Here is a 24,681-nt window from a genome sequence, read left to right on the forward strand (position 1 = left end):
ACGTTTTGCTTTGATTGCAAAACCCCAAATATATACTATATGAATTAATTATATATTCTCACTGTAATGCAAATATGTATACTATACATAAATATTCTCATATATTGTATAAAGTTCAATTTTCAAAACTTCAAGCCTTTCTCTGAATATTATTAAATCTATTTACACCAGTTTGTGTATTTGTTTTATCTTCAAGCTTATATGCCAGTATAAACAATAATTCTACAAAGAACAATATTATAAGAATTATTCCAAATACAATTAATTCAAATAATTAAATTTATCTGCACACCAGGGTGCATCACCGGTTGCCTATACCAAAATGGCTGAATGTGTTTGGAGCCATTATAGGTGATTTTTCCTTCCATTTTGTGATTCAGCTCTCTTAAACTAGACGCCATCGTTTAGGTCCGTGGTGTTACTTAATGTTGCTCAGTATGATTATTTAGTTCAATCATGTTCAACGAAAGCATCGTCTTGATTCGTTTATCTTCAAGTATGTTAAGTTACAAAGCGTTGATGCGTTAATCTAATGGTTATGTTTAATTCCACATAAAACTGAGGTAAGATTATCATTTATCAATATTTCTTCCGAAGTATCGAACTCTGATGAGACTGAACATTTTTTGCGCACCAGAATAAAATGGTGTAAGCTATTCGTGATTCTAGTTCAACACGATGCGCCGAAATTTCAAATACTTTCGTTTATTGTTTCGGTTAAGATAAACTTTGAGTTATTTTTATAAATGAATATCGATATTCTTTTTTTTTTAATACTTAATTATATTATTCTAATATTATTTTTTAATTTAAAAAATTTTCATTTCTCTCATTAATTATGTGAATTAATTATATAAAAATTTATGTTTCATATTATATGAAAATATATAAAGTTCCATAAACATTATTAAAGTACATTTTTTAGAATTTTCACTCCAACATGTCGATTCCACCGTACTTGTTGGGTCCAAATCCATGGGCCACCATGATGGCCCAACAACAGGCCCATGCCCAACTAGCAGCGGCTCAAGCTCATGCTCAGGCAGCTGCCCATGCACAAGCTGCACACCATGCTCATATGCAAGCTATAGCAGGGCCACCATTACCACAAATGCCTAAACAACCTGAAGTTTTATCCGAGGATAAACTTCAAGAGAAAGGTATGCATGATAAAACATGTAATTGCATATAAGAACAGAATTAATTTTATCCTTTCTGTGTTCTCTTCATGTGAATATTATTGCAGCTCAAAAATGGCAACAACTTCAATCAAAAAGATTTGCAGAGAAAAGAAAATTTGGCTTTGTAGATGCTCAGAAAGAGGACATGCCACCGGAACATATTAGAAAAATTATCAGAGACCATGGTGATATGAGCAGTCGCAAGTATAGACACGATAAACGTGTTTATTTAGGGTAATAAAATGTGCACATTTTAAATATTTTATATCATTAATCTGAAGGGAAATAGAAAGTAAGAAAATTTCTAACATTTTTAATTTTTCTATAGAGCACTGAAATATATGCCCCATGCAGTAATGAAACTTCTGGAAAATATGCCAATGCCTTGGGAACAGATTCGAGATGTAAAGGTTTTATACCACATCACGGGTGCAATTACATTTGTAAATGAAATTCCATGGGTTATAGAACCTGTATATATTGCTCAATGGGGGTGAGAGATGTTTTTATTTTTTTATCATTTACTTTTATAGAGTATTTAGTAAGTAACAAGTACAAGTGTACATATTTTCCCTTTTCATGGTATATAGTACAATGTGGATTATGATGAGAAGAGAGAAAAGAGATCGCAGACACTTTAAAAGAATGAGATTTCCACCGTTTGATGACGAGGAACCACCGTTAGATTACGCGGATAACGTTTTAGATGTAGAACCTTTGGAAGCCATTCAGATAGAACTTGATTCTGAGGAAGATGAATCTGTAGCATCTTGGTTTTACGAACACAAACCACTAGTCGGTACTAAGTGAGTATTAAAACTTTTTTTGACGACTATGATCATTTCTTTTTTTTAATGTATTTAATGATGAATCGCGTAGGGGTCCTGAAATCAACTGACGTGTGAGTTGATGGTTGGTAGTAACTACACAGTCTTGTCCGAGATGAGCACTGTGGGTTGCTATTAACTGGACAAAACGCTATACTGAATTATCTCCTTAGATATTAGAATATATATATTTTTAATATAGACTTCCTTTAATAGTTTATAATATTGCAGGCACGTGAATGGATCCACCTATAGAAGGTGGAATTTGACTCTACCACAAATGGCGACTTTGTACCGTTTGGCAAATCAATTATTGACAGACTTAGTGGATCAAAACTTTTTTTATCTTTTTGATCCAAAATCATTTTTTACTGCTAAAGCATTAAATATGGCTATACCCGGTGGTCCAAAATTTGAACCGCTAGTGAAGGATTCAAACGCAGCCGACGAAGATTGGAACGAATTTAACGATATAAATAAAATTATAATCAGACAACCTATCAGAACAGAATATCGCATCGCTTTTCCTTACCTGTATAACAATATGCCGCATTTTGTTCATTTATCTTGGTAAGTACTTTACAATGATGATATGCATTTGTAGTTTATTTTTTCCTTTTGTTGGATATTGTCCACACTAGTTTTGAGACTGGTTTAATTAGTATATTGTTAGTCTTACTAGCAGCGTGGTAAAGAAAAAATTAGGTGGTGATTGTTATTCGTAACCTTCGCGAAGTATAGAAGGGAACTGCTGAAATCACCTACACTCTTAGTAAATACGTGAAATTACATAGTAACGTGTAACTGTATAGTAATTCGTGTTAATATTCTCCAGTATGTTTGTTTGATATATTTACAGGTATCATGCACCAAATGTCGTTTACATAAAAACCGAAGATCCCGATTTACCTGCATTTTATTTCGATCCTCTGATAAATCCTATCTCTCATAGGAATTCATTGAAGGTAAATTTCAGATTTGTACAATGTCATTAAGTTAATTTGTGTAATTGTTACAGAACTTATGTAACTTATATATATTCGTTACATCTATTTTTTAGACTGTAGAACCACAAATCGAAGACGACGAAGATTTTATACTTCCCGAAGAAGTACAACCATTCCTTCAAGAAACTCCTTTGTATACTGATAACACGGCAAACGGTATAGCTTTGCTATGGGCACCAAGGCCGTTTAATACTCGTTCCGGCAGAACTAGAAGAGCTATTGACATTCCTTTGGTGAAGTCTTGGTATAGAGAGCATTGCCCACCAGGACAACCTGTTAAAGTTCGTGTTAGTTATCAAAAGCTGTTAAAGTACTTCGTTTTGAATGCTTTGAAGCACAGACCTCCGAAACCACAAAAGAAACGTTACTTATTCCGATCGTTCAAATCAACAAAATTCTTCCAAACCACCACAATAGATTGGGTCGAGGCTGGTCTGCAAGTATGCAGACAAGGATACAATATGTTGAATTTACTTATCCACAGGAAGAATTTGAACTATCTCCATTTAGATTACAATTTCAATTTGAAACCGGTTAAAACGCTCACCACCAAGGAGAGAAAGAAATCTAGATTCGGGAATGCTTTTCACTTGTGCCGTGAAATCCTCCGTTTAACAAAATTGATCATCGACTCTCACGTGCAGTATCGTTTAAATAACGTTGACGCGTTTCAACTTGCGGATGGATTGCAGTACATTTTCGCGCATGTCGGCCAATTGACTGGAATGTATCGATATAAGTATAAATTAATGAGACAAATCAGAATGTGCAAAGACTTGAAACATTTGATTTATTATCGTTTCAATACGGGTCCTGTCGGGAAAGGCCCTGGTTGTGGATTTTGGGCTCCCGGTTGGAGAGTATGGCTATTTTTCATGAGAGGAATCACACCGTTGTTAGAAAGATGGTTAGGAAACTTGTTGTCCAGGCAATTCGAAGGTCGACACTCAAAGGGAGTCGCGAAAACCGTAACGAAACAACGAGTGGAATCTCACTTTGACCTTGAATTGAGAGCGTCAGTGATGCACGATATCGTGGACATGATGCCGGAGGGAATCAAGCAAAATAAAGCTCGAACGATACTTCAACATCTTAGCGAAGCATGGAGATGTTGGAAAGCCAATATTCCTTGGAAGGTACCCGGCTTGCCAATCCCCATCGAAAATATGATCCTGCGTTACGTCAAAATGAAGGCGGATTGGTGGACGAACACCGCTCATTACAATCGAGAACGTATCAGGCGCGGAGCAACCGTGGATAAAACTGTTTGTAAAAAGAATCTAGGGCGTCTTACTCGACTCTATCTTAAAGCCGAACAGGAGCGTCAGCATAATTATTTGAAGGATGGACCATACATTTCCCCAGAGGAAGCAGTAGCTATATACACCACGACTGTCCATTGGTTAGAGTCCAGGAGGTTTGCCCCTATACCATTTCCACCATTATCTTACAAACACGATACCAAACTGTTGATATTAGCTTTGGAACGTTTGAAGGAAGCGTACAGCGTCAAGTCAAGATTGAATCAAAGCCAACGCGAGGAACTTGGTTTGATAGAACAAGCGTACGATAATCCGCACGAAGCATTGTCTAGAATTAAACGACACCTTCTGACTCAAAGAGCATTTAAAGAGGTGGGGATAGAATTTATGGATCTTTACAGTCACCTGATTCCCGTTTATGATGTCGAACCGCTTGAGAAAATTACAGATGCTTATTTGGATCAATACCTGTGGTACGAAGCGGACAAACGAAGGTTGTTTCCGCCATGGGTAAAACCTTCGGACACAGAGCCACCCCCTTTGTTAGTTTATAAATGGTGTCAAGGTATTAATAATTTGCAAGATGTTTGGGACGTCAGCGAGGGAGAGTGTAACGTGTTATTGGAATCGAAGTTTGAGAAACTGTATGAAAAAATTGATCTAACGTTGCTGAACAGGCTTCTCAGATTGATCGTTGATCATAACATAGCCGATTATATGACTGCAAAAAATAACGTCGTTATAAATTACAAGGACATGAACCACACGAACAGTTACGGGATAATCAGGGGGCTACAATTCGCATCGTTTATAGCGCAATATTACGGTCTCGTGTTAGACTTGCTCGTTCTTGGGTTACAAAGAGCTAGCGAAATGGCCGGCCCCCCTCAAATGCCGAACGATTTCTTGACTTTCCAAGACGTGGCTTCCGAAACGGCGCATCCTATCAGATTGTATTGCAGATACGTAGATAGGATACATTTATTTTTGAGATTTTCTGCCGACGAAGCTAGAGATTTAATTCAAAGATATTTGACCGAGCATCCGGACCCCAATAATGAAAATATCGTCGGTTATAATAATAAAAAATGTTGGCCTCGCGATGCTCGAATGCGACTTATGAAGCACGATGTGAATTTGGGCCGTGCAGTATTTTGGGATATCAAAAACCGTCTGCCCCGTTCTACGACTACGATACAATGGGAAAATAGTTTTGTCAGCGTCTACAGCAAAGATAATCCTAACTTGCTGTTCAACATGAGCGGGTTCGAGTGCAGAATTCTGCCGAAATGCAGAACCACGCACGAAGAATTCACGCACAGGGACGGCGTGTGGAATTTGCAAAATGAAATTACAAAGGAAAGAACAGCTCAGTGTTTCTTGAGAGTCGACGACGAAAGTTTACAACGGTTCCACAACAGGGTTAGACAAATTCTCATGGCTTCCGGTTCTACGACATTCACCAAGATCGTTAACAAATGGAATACAGCTTTGATCGGGCTGATGACATATTTCCGCGAAGCAGTTGTAAACACGCAAGAATTATTAGATCTATTGGTCAAGTGTGAAAATAAAATCCAAACGCGTATTAAGATCGGGCTAAATTCGAAAATGCCGTCACGATTCCCGCCGGTGGTGTTTTACACGCCCAAAGAACTGGGTGGACTTGGAATGCTTTCGATGGGGCACGTACTCATACCTCAGGTAAGTCACCGTTTCTAGATAGATGTATTGCTAGACATGATCGTATTCAACAAATATAAATTATTATTCTTCAGTCGGACTTGAGATGGTCGAAACAAACCGACGTTGGTATCACGCATTTCCGTTCTGGTATGAGTCACGACGAGGATCAACTGATTCCAAATTTATATCGATATATTCAGCCGTGGGAATCGGAATTTATCGATTCGCAACGTGTATGGGCCGAATACGCGTTGAAGCGTCAAGAAGCTAATGCACAAAATCGTAGGCTCACTTTGGAAGATCTCGAAGACAGTTGGGATCGTGGTATTCCTAGAATAAACACACTATTCCAAAAAGACAGACACACTCTCGCCTATGACAAGGGTTGGAGAATACGCACAGAATTTAAGCAGTATCAGGTAATACTTATGGCAATTTTAGAAGACGCGTTTCATTCATTCAGATCAAAGATTATATAATCGCGTTACTTAGGTCTTGAAACAAAATCCATTCTGGTGGACGCATCAACGTCACGATGGTAAATTATGGAACTTGAACAACTATAGAACAGACATGATTCAAGCTCTTGGTGGTGTAGAAGGCATTCTGGAGCATACTCTTTTCAAAGGGACATACTTTCCAACTTGGGAAGGTCTTTTCTGGTAAGAAGTTTTTATATTTGACAATTAAGCTGGAAGTAAGTTTAATAATAATGACACTTAATAAATCACCGCTTTTTTTTTGTTCATATCAGGGAGAAAGCATCTGGATTCGAAGAATCTATGAAATACAAAAAGTTAACTAACGCTCAAAGGTCGGGTTTGAATCAAATTCCAAATCGGCGGTTTACGCTTTGGTGGTCTCCAACTATTAATAGAGCAAACGTATACGTTGGTTTCCAGGTAAAATAGACATTTTGTTTCACCAATAAACTCCGGTTAATTTCTTTCTTTTCAACATAGTTGTATAATTGTCTATTTTTGTTAATTATTAGGTACAACTGGATTTGACAGGAATATTTATGCATGGCAAAATTCCGACCCTAAAGATTTCTTTGATTCAAATCTTCCGTGCGCATTTATGGCAAAAGGTGCACGAATCGATCGTGATGGATCTTTGCCAAGTTTTCGATCAAGAATTGGACGCGCTAGAAATTGAAACTGTCCAAAAGGAGACGATACATCCTAGAAAATCGTACAAAATGAATTCCTCTTGTGCGGATATTTTGTTGTTCTCTGCTTATAAGTGGAACGTTTCTAGACCGTCCTTGCTTGCGGATTCGAAGTAAGTATTGATTTCTATATGCCTAATTTGCGTTGTTATGTACGAAGGTAAATTCCCCTTTAAAATAATACTCTGTAATCCTTTAAACAGAGATCTCATGGATAACACTACAACGCAAAAATATTGGATAGACGTACAACTTCGATGGGGAGATTACGATTCTCATGACATCGAAAGATACGCCAGAGCTAAATTCTTGGATTACACAACCGACAATATGTCCATCTATCCATCACCAACTGGATTACTAATTGCAATTGATTTGGCATATAATTTACATAGGTACATATTTAGATATTTTAGTGATATTTTTTTTTGATTCTGTAATATATTCAATGACTATTTGTTAATGTTTCAATTTTGTTTGTCAGTGCATACGGCAATTGGTTCCCAGGATGTAAGCCTCTCATACAGCAGGCAATGGCGAAGATAATGAAGGCAAATCCGGCTTTATATGTGTTGCGAGAACGCATTAGAAAAGCGTTGCAACTTTATTCGTCGGAGCCTACGGAACCGTACCTATCTTCACAGAATTACGGCGAACTATTTTCGAATCAAATTATCTGGTACGTGTGTCATTTTTGTTACATTCGTTCGTAAAGAGGAGCAGGTGAATTTTTTTGCAAATGAACTATTTTTTGTTAGGTTCGTCGACGATACCAATGTTTACCGTGTTACAATCCATAAAACGTTCGAGGGCAATTTAACCACGAAACCTATAAATGGAGCTATTTTTATTTTTAATCCTCGAACCGGCCAACTATTTTTAAAAATCATTCACACTTCTGTTTGGGCTGGTCAAAAGCGTTTGGGTCAGGTACATAAATTACATTTAATCGTTTCGAACGAGGCGTATTCATAAAACTGTCGATTCACAATCAGCATCGTTCGATTATAGTTGGCGAAATGGAAAACCGCCGAAGAGGTGGCTGCGCTTATTCGATCTTTACCAGTCGAAGAGCAACCTAAACAAATTATTGTAACTAGGAAGGGAATGTTAGATCCTTTGGAAGTACATTTACTTGATTTTCCTAATATCGTTATCAAGGGATCGGAGCTTCAGTTACCGTTTCAAGCTTGCTTGAAAGTTGAGAAATTTGGCGACTTAATTTTGAAAGCAACTGAACCCCAAATGGTGTTGTTCAATTTGTATGACGATTGGTTGAAAACCATTTCTTCGTATACGGTAATTTGCTATTTCCCTCTTTTCTTTCTCTTTTATATATTGTGTAATTACTTAAATTCGTAAATTCGTGATTTTCACAGGCATTCTCGCGTTTAATTCTTATTCTTCGCGCGTTACACGTCAATACTGAAAGAACAAAAGTTGTCTTAAAACCTGATAAGACAACCATAACGGAACCTCATCATATATGGCCATCTTTGACGGATGATGAATGGATTAAAGTCGAAGTACAGCTAAAAGATCTTATACTAGCCGATTACGGTAAAAAGAACAAGTACGTTCCGAAATGATATTTCTAACTGTAAATATATAATGTAAATACCCCTTGTTAACTAAATTGTTGGTTTTTAGTGTAAATGTCGCGTCGTTAACTCAATCGGAGATCCGAGATATCATTCTGGGTATGGAAATTAGTGCACCGTCCGCTCAACGTCAACAAATCGCTGAAATAGAAAAGCAAACGAAGGAACAGTCACAGCTTACAGCGACGACCACCAGGACGGTTAACAAACACGGCGATGAAATTATTACTGCAACAACTTCCAATTATGAAACGCAAACGTTCAGTTCTAAAACCGAGTGGCGGGTGAGAGCGATTTCAGCAACAAATTTGCATCTCAGAACAAACCATATTTACGTGTCGTCCGATGACATAAAAGAGACCGGTTATACTTACATATTGCCAAAGAACGTTCTCAAGAAATTCGTTACCATTTCCGACTTACGTGCCCAGGTATGTGCATACATTATAAAATTTGTGTATATATTTAATTTAAGTTCATTTCGATTCGTTGTTGCTATAGATTGCGGGATATTTATATGGTATTAGCCCACCGGACAATCCTCAAGTTAAGGAAATCAGATGCATAGTTATGGCTCCGCAATGGGGAACGCATCAAACTGTTCATTTGCCTAACACACTTCCGAATCATCAATATCTCAAAGAAATGGAGCCTCTTGGTTGGATACATACTCAACCTAATGAATTGCCGCAATTATCACCACAGGTACGACGATACATATACGATACATAATCATTGGCCTCTTGTTAGTATATAATTTGTTCATTATCTTGTACATATGAAGTACTGTTACTCACCTTATTGTACATATTAGGACATATCTACACACGCGCGGGTAATGGCGGAGAATCCTATCTGGGATGGAGAAAAGACTATTGTCATTACTTGCAGTTTCACGCCAGGATCTTGTTCACTCACAGCCTATAAGTTGACACCAAGGTTTGTGTTTCTTGCTCCGTAGAAGATCAGTTACGCGCATTTTCAAATTTTATTCTATGGACGCTTCATTTTTCTTTTTGTTGAATTCTGTGTACGCTTGTCTTTTCAGTGGTTTCGAATGGGGGAAACAAAATACCGACAAAGGAAACAACCCTAAAGGTTATTTACCGAGTCATTACGAAAAAGTGCAAATGCTGTTGTCCGATCGTTTTCTCGGGTTCTTTATGGTCCCAAGTCAAGGATCTTGGAATTATAATTTTATGGGTAAGGCTGCTAGTATAAACTACATTTTATCGATGCGTACACGATTTACGTGAATAAAGTTTAATTATTTTTCTGAATAATTGTAGGCGTAAGACACGATCCGAATATGAAATATGAACTTCAGTTGGCAAACCCGAAAGAATTTTATCACGAGATTCATCGACCTGCCCACTTCTTAAACTTTTCGAGTTTGGAGGATGGCGACGGTGTCGGAGCTGACCGAGAAGATGTATATGCTTGAAGAATACAAGCAGAGAGAAATGAAAAGAAATCGATAAATCTGTATTTTAACACTTTCATAAGATTCCAATAAGACTAATTCACTTCGAAGGTTAGTTATAGCATAATCCAACAATGTTTAATCGAAGATCGAAACTTTGTTTTCAAATATGAAATATTTGCACTTGTATATACACGAACTGAGAACACGCAACTTACCGAACGTTGTAAAAGATGTTTCTTAAGAAATTGACAAGCGTATGAATCGAGATTGCTTCGTGATACAATATGTTTAGTGATTTTTTTGCCTTCGAGGAACATACGTATCTGGTTCGAGGAACATACTTTGCACACGTGTAGCGTGATTATATCTCGGTATAATCATATGCTTGAAATTTTTCGGTAAGTCGCGTATCTGTAATGTTTAGTTAACAGGTTGATTAGTATTATGTTAGGCGTAAACTTCGTGTTTGTACTATACTTTAATATCATTTTAGAATAAAAAATACATAATTTATACACATACGTATTATAAGGGAAATGTACAAAATTTTCACACATTTGACCTCGTAAGAATAGCAAATAACATACACATTAAAATACATTCGGCGACATGCTTAAATTATTCCCTTAGCATACAACGCTACTTGCTGAACTTTCCGATGCACAGATTCGAGCTTTGAATATTAAATTACAAACATGGAAAAGAAGAGCATGATTATAAGGGCTCCACGATTAAATACTTATCACGGACACGGTTTGTCCTGAAATCTCTGATAACGTTCGATTCTTTTCCGATATCCCATAAGTTGTTACATTGTGCTATTTGTAATCGTACAGCGCAAAGTTTAATTTAAGTTTCTCGAGTAGACACGAATAATTGTCACGACAAATTGAAAGGTTATGACGATAGCCATTAGCGATGACTAGACTACTTCTGGCCTCTTTTTTTTATCATTTTGTTGATATTCGTACCATTCTTCCGCGAGAAGAAGGCACAGCGTATTGGTCGAAAACGGTGGCAGCCAATCAGCTGACTTCAGCAAGAGTGGGGATGTAGACACGCTGTGCCTTCTTCTTGTAGAAGGACGATACTAGTCGAACCAGTAACATTTTTCCATAAAAACTTAGCGAAGGATATCGCGCTTTGAAATTAAGAAAATGCGCGAAAGCGATGATCAAATTACACAGTGTCCTACGCAATTGGGGAAAGCTATATCTCTAAAACAGTTAAAAGATACAAAAAAAAAGTATCACAAGGTAAAATAAAATGGCGTCGAACGATGCGGATGACATATTTTTGTATCTGTAACTATTTTAGAGATAGATTTTTCCAGTTGCGTAGGATATTATCACACCAACAATGGATAAATTAATCGAGCGATTATGGTAAAATGCGTTAAGCGCAATCGTTCTTATCGAACGTTGGTCTACCTGTACGCGAAGGTTCGCTCACATAAAGATTGAACTTTTCCTGAAGCGGTGCTGCCGATGTAGTGCAGGTGCGAGAAGCCGAACTATGATACGCGCTGCGAGTTGAATTTCTCGAAAGAACGTCAGTGCCACGGCAACCGAATCTTTTCAGGAGAAGACGCTTGATTTTATCCTTCCAAACGAAGATCAAGAAAATGATAACACCTTGCAAGGTATTTGTCAGATCGGTCAGATACCAAATGTAAGCCGGCGAATTGTTGCACAGCCAGGATACTATTTCCATTGACCAATTGATGCCCATTACAATGAACAGTTTCAGGTAGAGATTGAACCTGAAAAATTCCAAAAGTAAAAATTAGCGTACCTATAAACATTACGGATGCAGCAGATTTCAGCAGGTGAAATTTTTAAAAATACTTTTATTTTTACTTTTTAAAAAATTAGCGAGTAATTTCAAGAATATTAATTTTTCCACCCATGTGTATTAGGGATTTTTTCTTCCATTTGGCGAGTACTGTCTCTCCTGAAATCCTTCTTTTTAACACGCTGTATAAATATAAGAGGTAAGTGATGGTGGACTGGAATGTAAAACACAACCATGTGACCCTGCGCGAGATAGGGACCGGATGAGTATATTTGCTACTTTAGAGGAACTCGTCATTATGAAAACAAATCAAGGCATGGGAAAGTATTCGTTTGACTCGTTCTATGAGAAGATCCAGAAATAATTTTGCCGTCACAAACTTAGTTACAATAAGAGCAGCGCGCACGTATTACGGATGGTTTCGAATTATTGCGTACCAAGCTCGAGGATATTGTATTGATCGTTTTGATTATTTTCTTTACAGAATCCGATACTTAAGATCCTATTACAATTTTATGCTAAAATAGGAGCCTACATTTGGTCGGATAAATAAATGAAAGAGAAACGCACCACTGTTTGTTGTCGTCGTGGCGTCTACTGTCTACGCCTTTGAATTGATGGGCCATGTCTTGTTTGTGCTGTACGATCTTCAGTGCAGTCGAGACGAAAAGACATATGTTACATATTACCGTAACGCCCATAGGTCCGTAAAAGTATATCGCCTTCGCTTCGTTCGCTGAAATTCAATAACGATAACAATTATCAATCACAACTGAGAAGAACGCCCATAAAAGGTACAATTATTTCAAATAATTCTATCCATGTAGCCTAACAGCTGGCACGTCTGACTATACAAATTTTATAGGTGCCTATTCCGATCAAAAGGTGTCGTTTGAGAGAGAAATTTTTTTGGAAATGGGTTGCATCGAGTAATATTTATTTTTTTTTTTTAATTCACAAAAATTACCTCGAAAATAACCGTTCGAAGTAAAATATCCTCTTAACGTGTATTGAATCGAATAATGATAACAACGTTATCGTTATCATTTTCCTGCAAACAGGCGAGATCCAACATGCAATTTAACGTATTTCGAATCTCTGTATCGATGCAGAAAGATAACGAAGGTTTGTTAGAACTCGTAAAACCCAGTCTTAACACTAATGGCCGCACGTATCACGCGAAGACCGTTGTTCTTCGCTACTGATATTATAGATCAAAGTGAGATACACGAAGATGCTAGGAATATTATTATAAGGAATTATAGATGTAATCTCAACAAACGTAATAAGTTGAATGTTTAATGAAATGGTGACTGATACAGTAGATCACGCACACGCGATAATGGCCGACGTCTGCTAGCTCGCAAAGTCACGTATGCGTGACAGCAGCCGTCAAAGTGTTAACACGACAAGCAGGGTTGGGGAAATTTTATTTTCAAAGAACGAATAAAAATTTTTAGGTTCATTTGTTAAACTAGCATTTGAAATGCTTCGAAAGAATCTAAAGAACAACGTAAAAAAATAGACGAATTTTGAAACTCATCGGAACTAAAAATTTGTTTACAGCGTGATTGCGAATCATTTATACGATACGTGGTAGGTTTCGAGTATATGACTTACTTGTGAACCAGCAGCTCTGTTCACCGAATTGCGGTCGAATAAAATGATCCGGGATATTGGGAACGAAATCCATAATGGCGCAGACTCCGGTGAGAAGGGATGCGCAACCCCAAGCGTAGATCGAGTATATTATAAATTTCTTGCGCTCCCTTTGTTTCACGCTACCTTGCAGTGACCGGAAACCTCTGAAAATAAGTATCGTTATGTTACGGGTTTTCATTAATTTACTTTCATGCGACTCGACTGGACTCGATGCGCCACAAGAACACGTGGTACTTGTGGTTTCTACGTGAATCGAGTTGTAAAAACCGAATGCAATAACCATGTGGTTAATAACATTCTTGAATATTATTATCCTCTTACTTTTCCATCCATTCAAAAAAAAAAATGCTTTATTTCAGGTTTTTAACCCTTAAAGTTAGGGCACAGTAAGTTATTTTCCACTACAATGAACGATGAATACGAAACAAGACGTACAACCTGCAAGACAACCTGCACCCAATTTACACCTAGTGTATGGGTACATGACACGCGCTAACGGTCACACCCTTAGTTATGGCGCGTACATATCTACCTACATGTTTATACAAAAAAGGGCTTGGCAAAATGAACGCACAGTTGAAACAACAGTATCATCGTATTAATGATTATGCCCATACATTATACCCCCGTACGTGGACGTGCTATTACTTTCCGTGCGACGTTCTCACGCGATTCCATGAAACATTGCTCTATTCGTGGAACGCTTAAAAATACCGGTAAACCTGGGTGTAGTGCACGAACTCTAATTCGAACTCGGGAAAACCGACGAATATTTTTGAAAGTGTAATATTTACACAAACTTTTGGACGCTGAAACAATTTCTAGCGTGGTATAATTGTATCGTGCCAAGTATCGACGAATCAAAATCGAATTACTTATGAACGAAATATTCGTTACCCGCGAAACGTTTCTTTTCCCCGGATTATACGTTCGTATAAAATCGACCTCGGCGCCGGCAACGCGGTCGAAATCAGCATCGAAGCGAAGACCGTTTCTCGGCATTCGAGATTTGTTTAGACGATACGTCACGATTTGTTTGCTGTACACCTGGCGTTCTATAGATACTTAAGTGGATCTGAAACTTTTATAACAATTCGTTGGACCAAAGACGCGTTACGCAACGATGTTCGAAGAGATTGTTCCAACGATACATCGACCGATGCGTACTTTCACGCAACGATAATTTATTCCGTCGAACCAATATTTGGAACGACAATATTAGGGTCCACGCGGATGAAAACGCGCCGCGATAAAACGAAGGAGATATTTCACGTAAGATTTACCGCGAACGAGTTTATTTGGCTAATGATTTTCGCGTAAATCTCTCCGTATTTTTTTCTTTTTTTGCAACACGAACGCTGCGAATTATCGTTATTCGGGTATTATAAATCGTAGTTTTTCGAACGGTATAACGATATCCATCGTACGTCAACACTCGGAAAATAATATAGGAGGGAATACTTTGTGTGCAGAATCTAGATTACGTTTGTCAACGTCCTTTGTCAATAAATTCTGTCAGTGATGCTATCGTTTGATTCGCCGAGTCGAGTCGAGAGATATTACCGTCTCTTATACACGCGATAAATGGCACTCTGGGAGAGCCGTTCGCTTCGTGGACCGATCGAAATTAATTTAAGAATGTTTGCGGTGTATACACGCGCTGTCACGAACCGGATATTAATTCGCGTTCTAACGCAATCAATTTTCCTCGATGTTTGTCAACTATCAAATTTCTCTTCTTCGTGCAGAAGATTAATGGGTTACGTTTATAGCGCGTTCACGGCGCGCCGCGGGAAAGAAATTTTTAATGGCTTGATTAGCAGGGGAGCTAGCTACCACGCGTTCTCGATCGACGAGAGAAATTGGCGTCGGTTAACGCGCTTCTGGAGACCGGAACACAGTAATATACTGATTCCTTACCCCAGCCTTACTCTGTCGTTAATAGCCCATTGACTTAATTAAATCGATATTTGTCACTTTAGGTAATACTCACTTTTATGTACTTTACGCAAACAAGATTCGTATTGTTACCTAAAGATCAAGAGGATTTTATTGTAAACCTCTAAAAAAATCGTTCCTTATTTCTTACATTGTTTCTTTCGTATTTTTATAGTTTGCAGAAATTATAGAAACCATTTAAAAAATTCGATAGTTGTACTTCAATGAAAAATCGAAAAGACAGGAAGCAACATATAAAAACAAGTGGATAAAACGTTCGACTGGCTTACCCAAATGTCCACCAAATATCGAAGCACATGACGTTCAGCCAGAAAAAGCTAGCCAAGAACGAGAAATGGATGATGAAGGCTGAAACAGAGTACAATAAAAATTTTTAGTTTTGCTCACAGTTGCGTTTACGCGTAATATTTATTTGTTTATTCGTTGCAGGCGCAGAACCATTTCAAAGCGAAGAGAGAACACATATACAGGGTGTACAAAAAAAGAATTCAATATATATATGGTATATAGGATACACTGTGCTGAGTAAATAAGCTTTGGTAAACATAGGTCGAAAGGTCAACCGTTTCTGAGATATAAACATTTTTGTTTACTAGTATCAATCTATGTTTACCAAAGCTTTTTTACTGGTATACTATATACCTTATAAATGTTGAATGGTTTCTTTTGAACACCATGTATATGTAGATACATAGACACAAGCCACAGAGGTATATTTGTTCACAGAAAAGTAAAAAGATCGCCAAATTGCAGTATATGCGTAACAAGGCCAATAGCAAAAGAGAAAGAGAAGAAAGAAGTACTGCATGGTTCCACAGTTAAGTTTCCGAACGAACGACAACGAAGTAACATAATATGTTTAGTTTTTTTTTCATTTCTCTTCCTTTAGATTTGTTTTCGAAAACGTTGATCGTCCCGATCGCTGTAAAAAGTACCGTGCAACGTGTACCGAATGCGACGCAGACGGCGTTCGAGATCCGCTCCTGCGGTGTGATTTGTATAGTCGCGAGCATCACGTAGGCAACCAGCAGCGAACCAACGTATCCGCGTAGCGTGAACCCGTGCATGTTCTTCAGTTCAGGTATCATCGTGTAGACCAGAAAGGTGGCAAACAGGAACGGCGCCGACACGATCAATCCCACAGGAAACGCGATAATGACGTTCTCGTTATCCTCCTCGTCGAAACAGAGGATCACGTTGTACGTGTCGCTATCGACGATACCGAAGCAATACTCTGTCTGCTCTATGATGTGATTCTCCGTCTGCTTGTAGATCGTGCCATTGTCGAGAAACATGAAAGCGTCGGTGGGATACTTGTCCGGGTCGAGGTTGTACGCTTCACGGGCTTCGCAAGGATCCCGAATGTAAAAGTCAAGCTCGTCCCGATCTGGCGTTTCAGCGAGCAACGCGAAGCTGTTGGAATCGTAAATTGGCGGGAAACGAAAGATGCCATTCGCCTGGATGCACCCGTTACGAGACACTCGCATCCCGAGCGGGCAACACAGGGGAACGAGGACCCGGTTCGAATTTGTCATTTTGGCAACGTTAGAACGATTACCAACGAGCATCAACGTGTTCTCCGTAGTCTTCTCCGCGTTATCGAGCGAACCACTGAAATATCTGTTCGTTGCATTATGACCGGCACCGTCATGGCGTCGCACATCGTCCACGAGACTGTCCGACTCCCCACTCGCGGTGATCGTTTCAACGATCGAATACTCGATCCTAGTAAAATTGTGAGACTGCGAGGATGTTACGTTTGCCGGGAACACCGATCGCATTGACAGTAACCAGACCGTAAGAATCGTTATCCGACCGTGATCGACACTGAACATCTTGGTAGGTGCGTTCGTCTAAACCAACTACTTTATCGCGTGTCGTCCGGATTCCTTGCAACCGCACGCATTATCGCGTTACACGGAAACGGTCGGATGATTGGAAACGTCTACGCAGCCAGTTACTACCGAAGCAACAATTTTAGAAACTCTTTATACGTGAATCATTACGTATGAAACACTGTTACTTTGCGCTTGTCTGCTCTCTTTCCATCCATCGGACAGTCGATACACGTGTTACAGGTGTTGAAAGAAATTAATTGTATATGCGACGATCGTTCGCATAAAACGTAAATCCTCTGTACGTTTTATTTCCGCGAATGAAAACTCGCGAATCTTCCTTCCTCCATGAAAATGTACTCTTTCGTATAGCCATAGACTTTCCGGGCGAGATTTTCCATCGTAAGAAAAGTTTGCAAGATAATTATCTCAAACTATATATACTCTCTCGTTTGGAACCGAATCGGTTCGAATCGAATGAAACGAGTTCGGTACCTCGAGTCTCATTAGCACGCGAATGTACAGGATTTGAAACTTTCAGGATCGTCGTATTGTCGTTACGCGACTGGTAACAACGTTTAATCTGCGAACCATGATTCACCGTATTTCACCATGTTTCGGCCATTTTTATGAGGATGTGACGAAACGACGATACTTGTTCCGGAGAATGTACTTTCTCCTTTCCCCGTATCCGACCATTTGTCATGGAACATTCGAGCGTTGTCTCTTGAAAGTACGATACCGAATCGACAAAAATGGTTGATCGAATATAACGCGCAAACGGGCATAAAGGATGCTCAAAAAGAAGCCAACGTCTTTGCGTATCGACGATTGACGCAATACTAACTTGTAAGCATTCCATGCGACGATCGTTTGTGCGGTTCGTTCATTCTCGCTAGAAAACCGGTATCTCTGGTTCCCAAGTACAAGTGCGTGAATCCTCGCGTGCGCGCGTTCACGTTTTACCCGAGAAAAAGCAAGAGAGCAAATAAATTTTCGAACGTACGTAATTTACGCTCGTTGCAAGCTTTTTGCAAATTTCGTAGAGAAGCGTACGCGTACATTTCGATCGTATATTTCTTTCTTGTTTTCATTCGCGTCACGTGCGAAACCCACGAGTAGCCAGCGAACGGGTTGGCTCTTCGTTGTGGTTGCCAGTGGGTTTCGAATCTTATTATACGCTGTGATACAGTTCTAATACAGACTCCAAGTTAGGAATTAATCAAAGTTTCTTGAAATATCAAATTATGTATAGTTAACTCCTGACGAATGTAAGAATATTAGGTAAAAGTACAAAGGGGCAACGTCGTTTCGATTCGTTTCCTTATCTACTGTATGTACATACGAACACAGAGAATGACACCTCAGGCAAGCGTAGAAACGTAAAAAAGGAGCATCGAGGGGCTTGGCGAATCGAATCGCGAACCGATAAGATGATTTCCTTGCGATGCAAGCTTGCCCCGATTTTCGTACGTATGTATCTCTATAGCAACTGTCCTCGTTACTTTTCAATTTGAGAAAACCATTTTCGACAGGTAAAAGGAAACGCAGAGAGCAAGGGAAAGAGCGAAGAAAGAAGCAACAGTAACAAGATAGCGAAGAAGCAAAGGAGAAAGCAAGGCAGAAAGATCGTAAGCGCGGTGCTCACCTATCGCCGAGCAGAGGCCAAACGCAATGTAAAACAATTTGACCATCATGAGGAAGGTGTACGCGGCAAGGAGACAGGCGACATAACACATCAACGTCTTTCCATAGAGATTTCTCAGCTCCGGAATGATCGCGTACACCAGAAACGTGGCGAGAAAGAACGGGATTGAGATTATGATACCGACGCTGTGTACTTGCTCGCTCGGGGAACCGTCCAATGACAAGCAAACGATAGCGACGATCTGTTCGAAGGATTCGTTCCACTCGAGGCAGTAAGCCCCTGGTGGAAACATGTTCAACGTGGTTCGAAGCGTGCCGTTCCGCTCAAGAACAAACGCATCGTCCTGGAAGGTTTCCGGCTCGAGCACGGACTTGAACCTGTTCTCAGGACACGACATGTCTTCCACGAGAGCGAACATCTTGCCGATGTTGGAGATCGATTGGATTTCGGGGGCCAGCTGAGACCGCTCGAGTACGAGATCGTGACCGGGCAGCCCGTTCGGTAGTTGTTTGCAAATCGGCCGATCACCCGCTCCCAGCGCCTCGTTACGTCGGCAACACTTTTTCAGGCACGTTTGGAGTTTACACGGGCACCCGTACGTCTCGTTCTCAAAGACCCGATAAAATTCAACCGGGTATACCAGGTGGTTGTGCACTAAACTTCCGTTCTCGAAGCCGACGGTTTTATTTCGATCCAAAATAATTCCAGGAAACGGTTGGCAAAAGGAATCTCTCTTTGTTGTTGATTCTCCTTCGGTTTCCGCGGACCCGAGCCAGTATACGAGAGTTAACAAAATTACGCGAATTACGGTACGGACCCGCATCGTGAGGTTCGCCCGCCTCTTCGAATACGTTAAAAATTACGTTTCTTTTGTGTCTCGCGTTTACTCGACGGTTCGAAACGTTCCTAAAATTTTCGACGGATTGTCGCTACGTTTATCATAGTGCCGCGTCAACGATCGACGGGTCTTCGGTCGCTGTATACCCAATGAATCGCGACGAATAACTCAAGACGGCTCGGGACTGACTGCCCTCCGAATTTTTCGATCGTACTTGGTTGCCGCGTGCGCAAATACAGTATCAACGCCACCCGCCAAGCTTATTTACGGCTACGGAGTAGCTTCCGTCGGGCGACCAACAACCCTTTCTGACTCCCTTGTACCGTTCATCGATCACGATAAAAGCACAGACGAGGTTTGCGTGTGAACCTTATCATACACCGATAAATCTTATGGATTTTCATTTAAGGCAAGAACGCCCAAGTCTGCCATGGAATAGTTCATTGTCTTCCACGCTAGATGGCGCTTGTTTATCGGCCTTGTAGCCGTGATAAATTAGAACATATGTATGACTCTTTTGAATATCTGGATTACGCTTAATATAGACAAAGCATATTTTTATTGTGACTTTTTTCATTATACTAGACAAATGAATAAAGCTGAAATTTATGTAATTTCATTTTCTCTCTCGCTTCCTCTTGTGTTTATTTCTAAATCTGTTGGTAACGCTGCGAGTAACGCGAAAATGGTAATGGGGCTCTAGAGCTCCAGAGAGAGGGCCATAAAAATACATTGGGTGAAAGGTTTACTCGTATATCTTGTCTGTGGTTGTGTGTCACTGAGTTCAGTAAGGCAGAGAGGTTTTATGAGACGAGTACAATGGCGGCATCTGGTTAAGAGATTTCGTATTAAATGTCTTGTTGAAAGATGTAAGCACAGATGAGTGTAGCAGCGTACATTGGATTCGTTTCGGTTTTAACGTTGTTGGATTTGAGTGACGAGGTATGCGTGAGCCAGGTTATGATGACGCCGGTATCTGTGTTTCGATGCAAACGCGAAGTCTGTGATTCCTATACTTTACGTTAATTTATTACCAAGGATACACCGAATAACCAGAAAACATGTAAGTCATTGATTCGCGATAGATTTTGCCACAATGTTGCTACTTAGAAAAGTCAGAAGATTCTCTATCCTAATAAGAGGCATTATTCAAACGCTTTATCGCCATTGCATTTACTACTGCTCTACTTTGTTCCTGGTTAATTAATTATCCCTATCTTTGTCACTTTTGATTGCTTGTAATATTCTGTAACAACCTCTCTAAATTGATTTTCAGCAACACAAACAAAGGTGCAGGAATATGTTTTCTTGTATCGATAGAAGATCCAAGACCTAAAAACATGTAAATATGGCAGAAGGCGGAACGGAACCAAAGTCCAATGACAATCAATTATCTAAACTTCAGTTAGAAGTAAACGAGTGTCTTGGTAATTGGCTAGTGTACTTACAGGTTTGTTCAGTCACGATGCAATTTATATTGAGGAATGTAAAGAGCTAATTGTTTTATTTGATGCAGACGCTCAATGGCCTATGTACAGCTGGTACAAAGTTGGCTCAGTCCTTACAAACTCTCCTATCTGCTCATAATACATTGGCACAATGCAAACTGCCGGGACAGTGTCTTGCTGGTTGGGAAGAGCTCACGAGAGCAACGTATATAGCAAGCAACACCGTAAAGAATCACATTATTTCTGCCTTGAGGGATCATGAAAGTAGAGAAAGCAAAGGAGACAAACATGTAAGCAATCACTTTGTTCCAATTTAAATTACAAAAGATATACTTTTTACGTAATATAATATTATTTGCAGGACATACTTAGAGATAATTTATTAACTTTCATAAATCTGCAATATCAGTTCTGCGTTGCTTGTTGTGAATGCGTAGGTGAGAATCAATAATTATTTTTTCTTGATAATTATGTTTTGTTCTTCTTTGTCATACTTAATGAAATGGCTGTTACAGGTGGAATGGTTGAATGCTCTTGTTCGCAAAGTGGTACCACCGAATGCGATGTTATATCACTTCAACAATGTTTCGAAAGATTGTATAGTTCGCCGCCACCAGTGTCTTTGTCGTCGACACAACAATTGGTGCAAAGTTGTCATAGATCGCCTTTACCATATCCTTTATTTCCTCTGCAGGTAATTTTGTTAATTTAAGTATATAATTGTCGTCGGTGATTTTCTACGATTATCTAATTTTCTGCCATAGGTTCAGAGGAGGTGGTCTGAAACAGCAGCTGCAGAAATGTCGGGTGAAACAGCGGAGAACACGATGAGAAGGTGGTCTATGCCATGGGATTGTCGAAACATCACGGATTGGCCGCGACAGGATGTAAGGTTACGATTAAGGGTTCCTCATCGAGACATAAGTAGGTCCACTACGCCCGACACCACATGGAAAACATCCACCATGGCCAGTCAGGATGGCCTGCAGGAGGCAATCCAATTGTTATCTTGCAAACCAGGTACGGTCGAACGAAATAACAAACGTAACTTTCCAGTATTTGTTCCAAGAATAAATGTTATTTATTATTTGTATATAAAACTATCTTAACATCTATGCAGGAGTTAGACCCTTAAATCAACTATCGGCTTACGCCAATCAACATATTCCGGGTGTTACTTTAACAACGTGCAATTTCGAGTCAAACTATGACCCAACGATTTGGCCAGGATCTCGTAAAGTGGGTACATCGAGGTGTTGGCCCCATGATTCCCACTCGAACGACCATTCTGACCAATCGGGACGTCGTGAAAGTGACCAAAGTCCACACAGTGGAGAGCACAGAGATTCAGGTACTGTTTAATACGTATTAAAGCTTACTCGCTCACTGTTTTGCCGATAAGTTATTCATTGTACTCTGTATAGAACAAAGTGGAGCCAGCGGTAGTCACGCAGACAGCAAAGATAGCATTCATTCGCATATCGATCATAGAGAAATCGAACTCGGTACGTATGTACGTTCATAACGACGAGTAAAAACAATCGCGTATGGCATTTGATTTTTTTGTTCCATTAGGTACTGTAGATGTATTACCGTCTCGCAAAAGCAGCTCTTCAACAGATTCTTGCATATCAGCACATAGCCGTTCAGGATCCGAAAGCGCTGGTGGTGGGGTAATGCATGATTACAATTTAAAATAATTATAGCTATTGTTGTCGATTATCATTCTTACATATATATTAGCATCGATCTACGAGCGACTGCCGAATATTCATCGTACATTATCAACATTCATCGTTTCAGGAATGTGCGAGATCTCAGTTGTATTCGATGTGGAGCGGCAGTGATTTGCCTTTCATTAAATTACCAGAAAGCAATGAAACACAGGACGAACACCCGCCTGTATAAATATACGGTATTTGCAGGCAAATTTTCTCTTCTTTTAAACGCTGTCGATTTTTATCAACGGAAACGATTAAAATCGTTTGGAATCGTCGCATATGTAAGCGTGATACAGTAAAGCGCATTAATAGTGCGTATGTGAATCAATGTATACGGTTGTTGAAAAGACGCGTAAAACGCGATATTTGATGACCAATATAACAAAGTAGAGTTGAATGTGAAGTGTTTATATATATCACGCGATACATCGGTACATAATCATTCGAAGGATGGAACGTATAGCAAAGTCGATTTATTTATGAAACTTAAGTATAACGGTTTTTTTTTTTTTTTTTTTTTTAAATTATTTACGTTAGTTTAGCCACAAATAATTAGTCGATATCGATCCCGTTTCCCCTCGCTAGTCTATCAATTGTTTCCAGGGGAGAGTTGTTCATCGTTACCGTCGTAATGAAATTTAGGTCTCGGGTATCGCTCTTCGTAAAGCTTTAACGACACCCGCAATATTAAGTATTCATATTTATATATATTAAAGTTTTTATTTATATTTAACCGTATGAATTGGAAATTAAAAGTTGGGAAAAAAATTTCCTATTCGATCCTTCGTATTATCTCAATGTTGTGCATTGGCATTATCAAGTGCAGTATTAAACCATATCATATAAATTGCATTTCTTCCGACCTGATTATTCGTATGTACACCTATAACAGTAGTACGTATCGTCCATGGTCCTTTAAAGCATACACCTCTACTATCCTTTTACTACTGCTAAAGTATATTCTCCGTTATCTTCGCGATGTATGTGAACGCAGATTAAGCGCTCTGCTATTACACCGTAGAAGGAATCGACGTTAGAAAAACATGGACAACGTTTACTATCCGAGCGATAAAATCGGCAGATAACAGTACGCGTAAATCGGTCGAGAACGATTCAATACATGTACAACTTTATTCATATGGCACAGAAAAATAATAAAACATTCGACTCTACAGGACTACTTACATACATATTTAACAATTAAAAACGAGCTATGACCTTTACGCGCTTTGCCGTTACAGCCACGCTAAGAACCATCAACAACAAGTCTGATCATCGTTTTGTTTGCATTTGCTCGGTTAAATACGGATACGATATATCGGGATATCTGCGTCGATAGTCCATGGCTTTGAGCCAATTTAACCGTGATTATTTAAGTTACACACCTCCTAACTGGCGAATAATCCTTTTTAAGAGATTTGGGTCTACCTCGCTTTTTCGTATAACTTCTAACAATCGTTCAAGGAAGACGAAACGGTAATCGATTGCGGATTATCGAATTAGCTATCGAGTACGAACGTTTAGACTTTTACGAGCGAATATCGAAGAAGCATCGCGATTCGTAAGTCTGTCTCGCGAGAATATCGTCACCGGGATTATACACGCACCGTCGACA

The 24,681-nt window shown here is 39.3% G+C and overlaps 3 protein-coding genes across 6 annotated transcripts; 2 read left to right on the forward strand and 1 right to left on the reverse strand.

Moving 5' to 3' along the window:
• Positions 1-403: 403 nt before the first annotated feature.
• Positions 404-10,765, forward strand: LOC122395474 (pre-mRNA-processing-splicing factor 8). 3 transcript variants are annotated; one of them, XM_043393091.1, is made up of 22 exons: positions 404-563; positions 914-1,160; positions 1,247-1,415; positions 1,510-1,674; positions 1,772-1,987; positions 2,240-2,578; positions 2,868-2,973; positions 3,069-5,981; positions 6,056-6,382; positions 6,456-6,625; positions 6,718-6,865; positions 6,958-7,247; positions 7,338-7,529; positions 7,619-7,813; positions 7,893-8,064; positions 8,146-8,433; positions 8,514-8,707; positions 8,785-9,166; positions 9,237-9,440; positions 9,550-9,674; positions 9,784-9,938; positions 10,025-10,765. In XM_043393091.1, the coding sequence occupies exons 2-22, from the start codon at positions 941-943 to the stop codon at positions 10,177-10,179; spliced, it is 7,125 nt and encodes a 2,374-aa protein (XP_043249026.1). In that variant the 5' UTR covers positions 404-563; positions 914-940; the 3' UTR covers positions 10,180-10,765. The 3 variants fall into 3 exon arrangements, with proteins under 3 accessions (XP_043249026.1, XP_043249025.1, XP_043249027.1); XM_043393090.1 differs by having other exon boundaries at positions 926-1,160; XM_043393092.1 differs by having other exon boundaries at positions 404-559; positions 924-1,160.
• Positions 10,766-10,928: 163 nt separating this feature from the next.
• Positions 10,929-17,921, reverse strand: LOC122395476 (G-protein coupled receptor Mth2-like). The gene is made up of 5 exons (XM_043393093.1): positions 16,526-17,921; positions 15,846-15,924; positions 13,576-13,760; positions 12,526-12,691; positions 10,929-11,923 (listed from the first exon to the last, which is right to left on the reverse strand). Exons 1-5 carry the CDS (start codon positions 17,409-17,411, stop codon positions 11,557-11,559), a joined length of 1,683 nt encoding a protein of 560 aa, XP_043249028.1. The 5' UTR covers positions 17,412-17,921; the 3' UTR covers positions 10,929-11,556.
• A 2,802-nt stretch (positions 17,922-20,723) lies between these two features.
• LOC122395375 lies at positions 20,724-23,280 on the forward strand. 2 transcript variants are annotated; one of them, XM_043392878.1, is made up of 10 exons: positions 20,724-20,960; positions 21,174-21,347; positions 21,414-21,635; positions 21,707-21,782; positions 21,861-22,039; positions 22,110-22,365; positions 22,466-22,696; positions 22,770-22,850; positions 22,921-23,018; positions 23,149-23,280. In XM_043392878.1, the coding sequence occupies exons 2-10, from the start codon at positions 21,246-21,248 to the stop codon at positions 23,251-23,253; spliced, it is 1,350 nt and encodes a 449-aa protein (XP_043248813.1). In that variant the 5' UTR covers positions 20,724-20,960; positions 21,174-21,245; the 3' UTR covers positions 23,254-23,280. The 2 variants fall into 2 exon arrangements, with proteins under 2 accessions (XP_043248813.1, XP_043248814.1); XM_043392879.1 differs by having other exon boundaries at positions 22,930-23,018.
• Positions 23,281-24,681: the final 1,401 nt, after the last annotated feature.

This window comes from Colletes gigas, unplaced genomic scaffold, assembly GCF_013123115.1.
Source record: "Colletes gigas isolate AHSC1104 unplaced genomic scaffold, ASM1312311v1 Colletes_gigas_Sc00005, whole genome shotgun sequence".
In the NCBI taxonomy this organism is placed as follows: domain Eukaryota; kingdom Metazoa; phylum Arthropoda; class Insecta; order Hymenoptera; family Colletidae; genus Colletes; species Colletes gigas.

Coding starts and splice junctions, on each gene's coding strand:
- LOC122395476 (XM_043393093.1), bottom strand. CDS start 17,411: ATGTTCAGTGTCGATCACGGTCGGATAACGATTCTTACGGTCTGGTTA. Junction 15,925..16,525: donor CGCCGTCTGCGTCGCATTCG/GTACACGTTGCA, acceptor ACTCTGTTTCAG/CCTTCATCATCCATTTCTCG. Junction 11,924..12,525: donor CACGACGACAACAAACAGTG/GTGCGTTTCTCT, acceptor GGAATTTTTCAG/GTTCAATCTCTACCTGAAAC.
- LOC122395474 (XM_043393091.1), top strand. CDS start 941: ATGTCGATTCCACCGTACTTGTTGGGTCCAAATCCATGGGCCACCATG. Junction 1,988..2,239: donor AAACCACTAGTCGGTACTAA/GTGAGTATTAAA, acceptor ATAATATTGCAG/GCACGTGAATGGATCCACCT. Junction 7,248..7,337: donor TCCTTGCTTGCGGATTCGAA/GTAAGTATTGAT, acceptor TCCTTTAAACAG/AGATCTCATGGATAACACTA.
- LOC122395375 (XM_043392878.1), top strand. CDS start 21,246: ATGGCAGAAGGCGGAACGGAACCAAAGTCCAATGACAATCAATTATCT. Junction 22,040..22,109: donor ATCCTTTATTTCCTCTGCAG/GTAATTTTGTTA, acceptor TTTCTGCCATAG/GTTCAGAGGAGGTGGTCTGA. Junction 23,019..23,148: donor CCGAAAGCGCTGGTGGTGGG/GTAATGCATGAT, acceptor TCATCGTTTCAG/GAATGTGCGAGATCTCAGTT.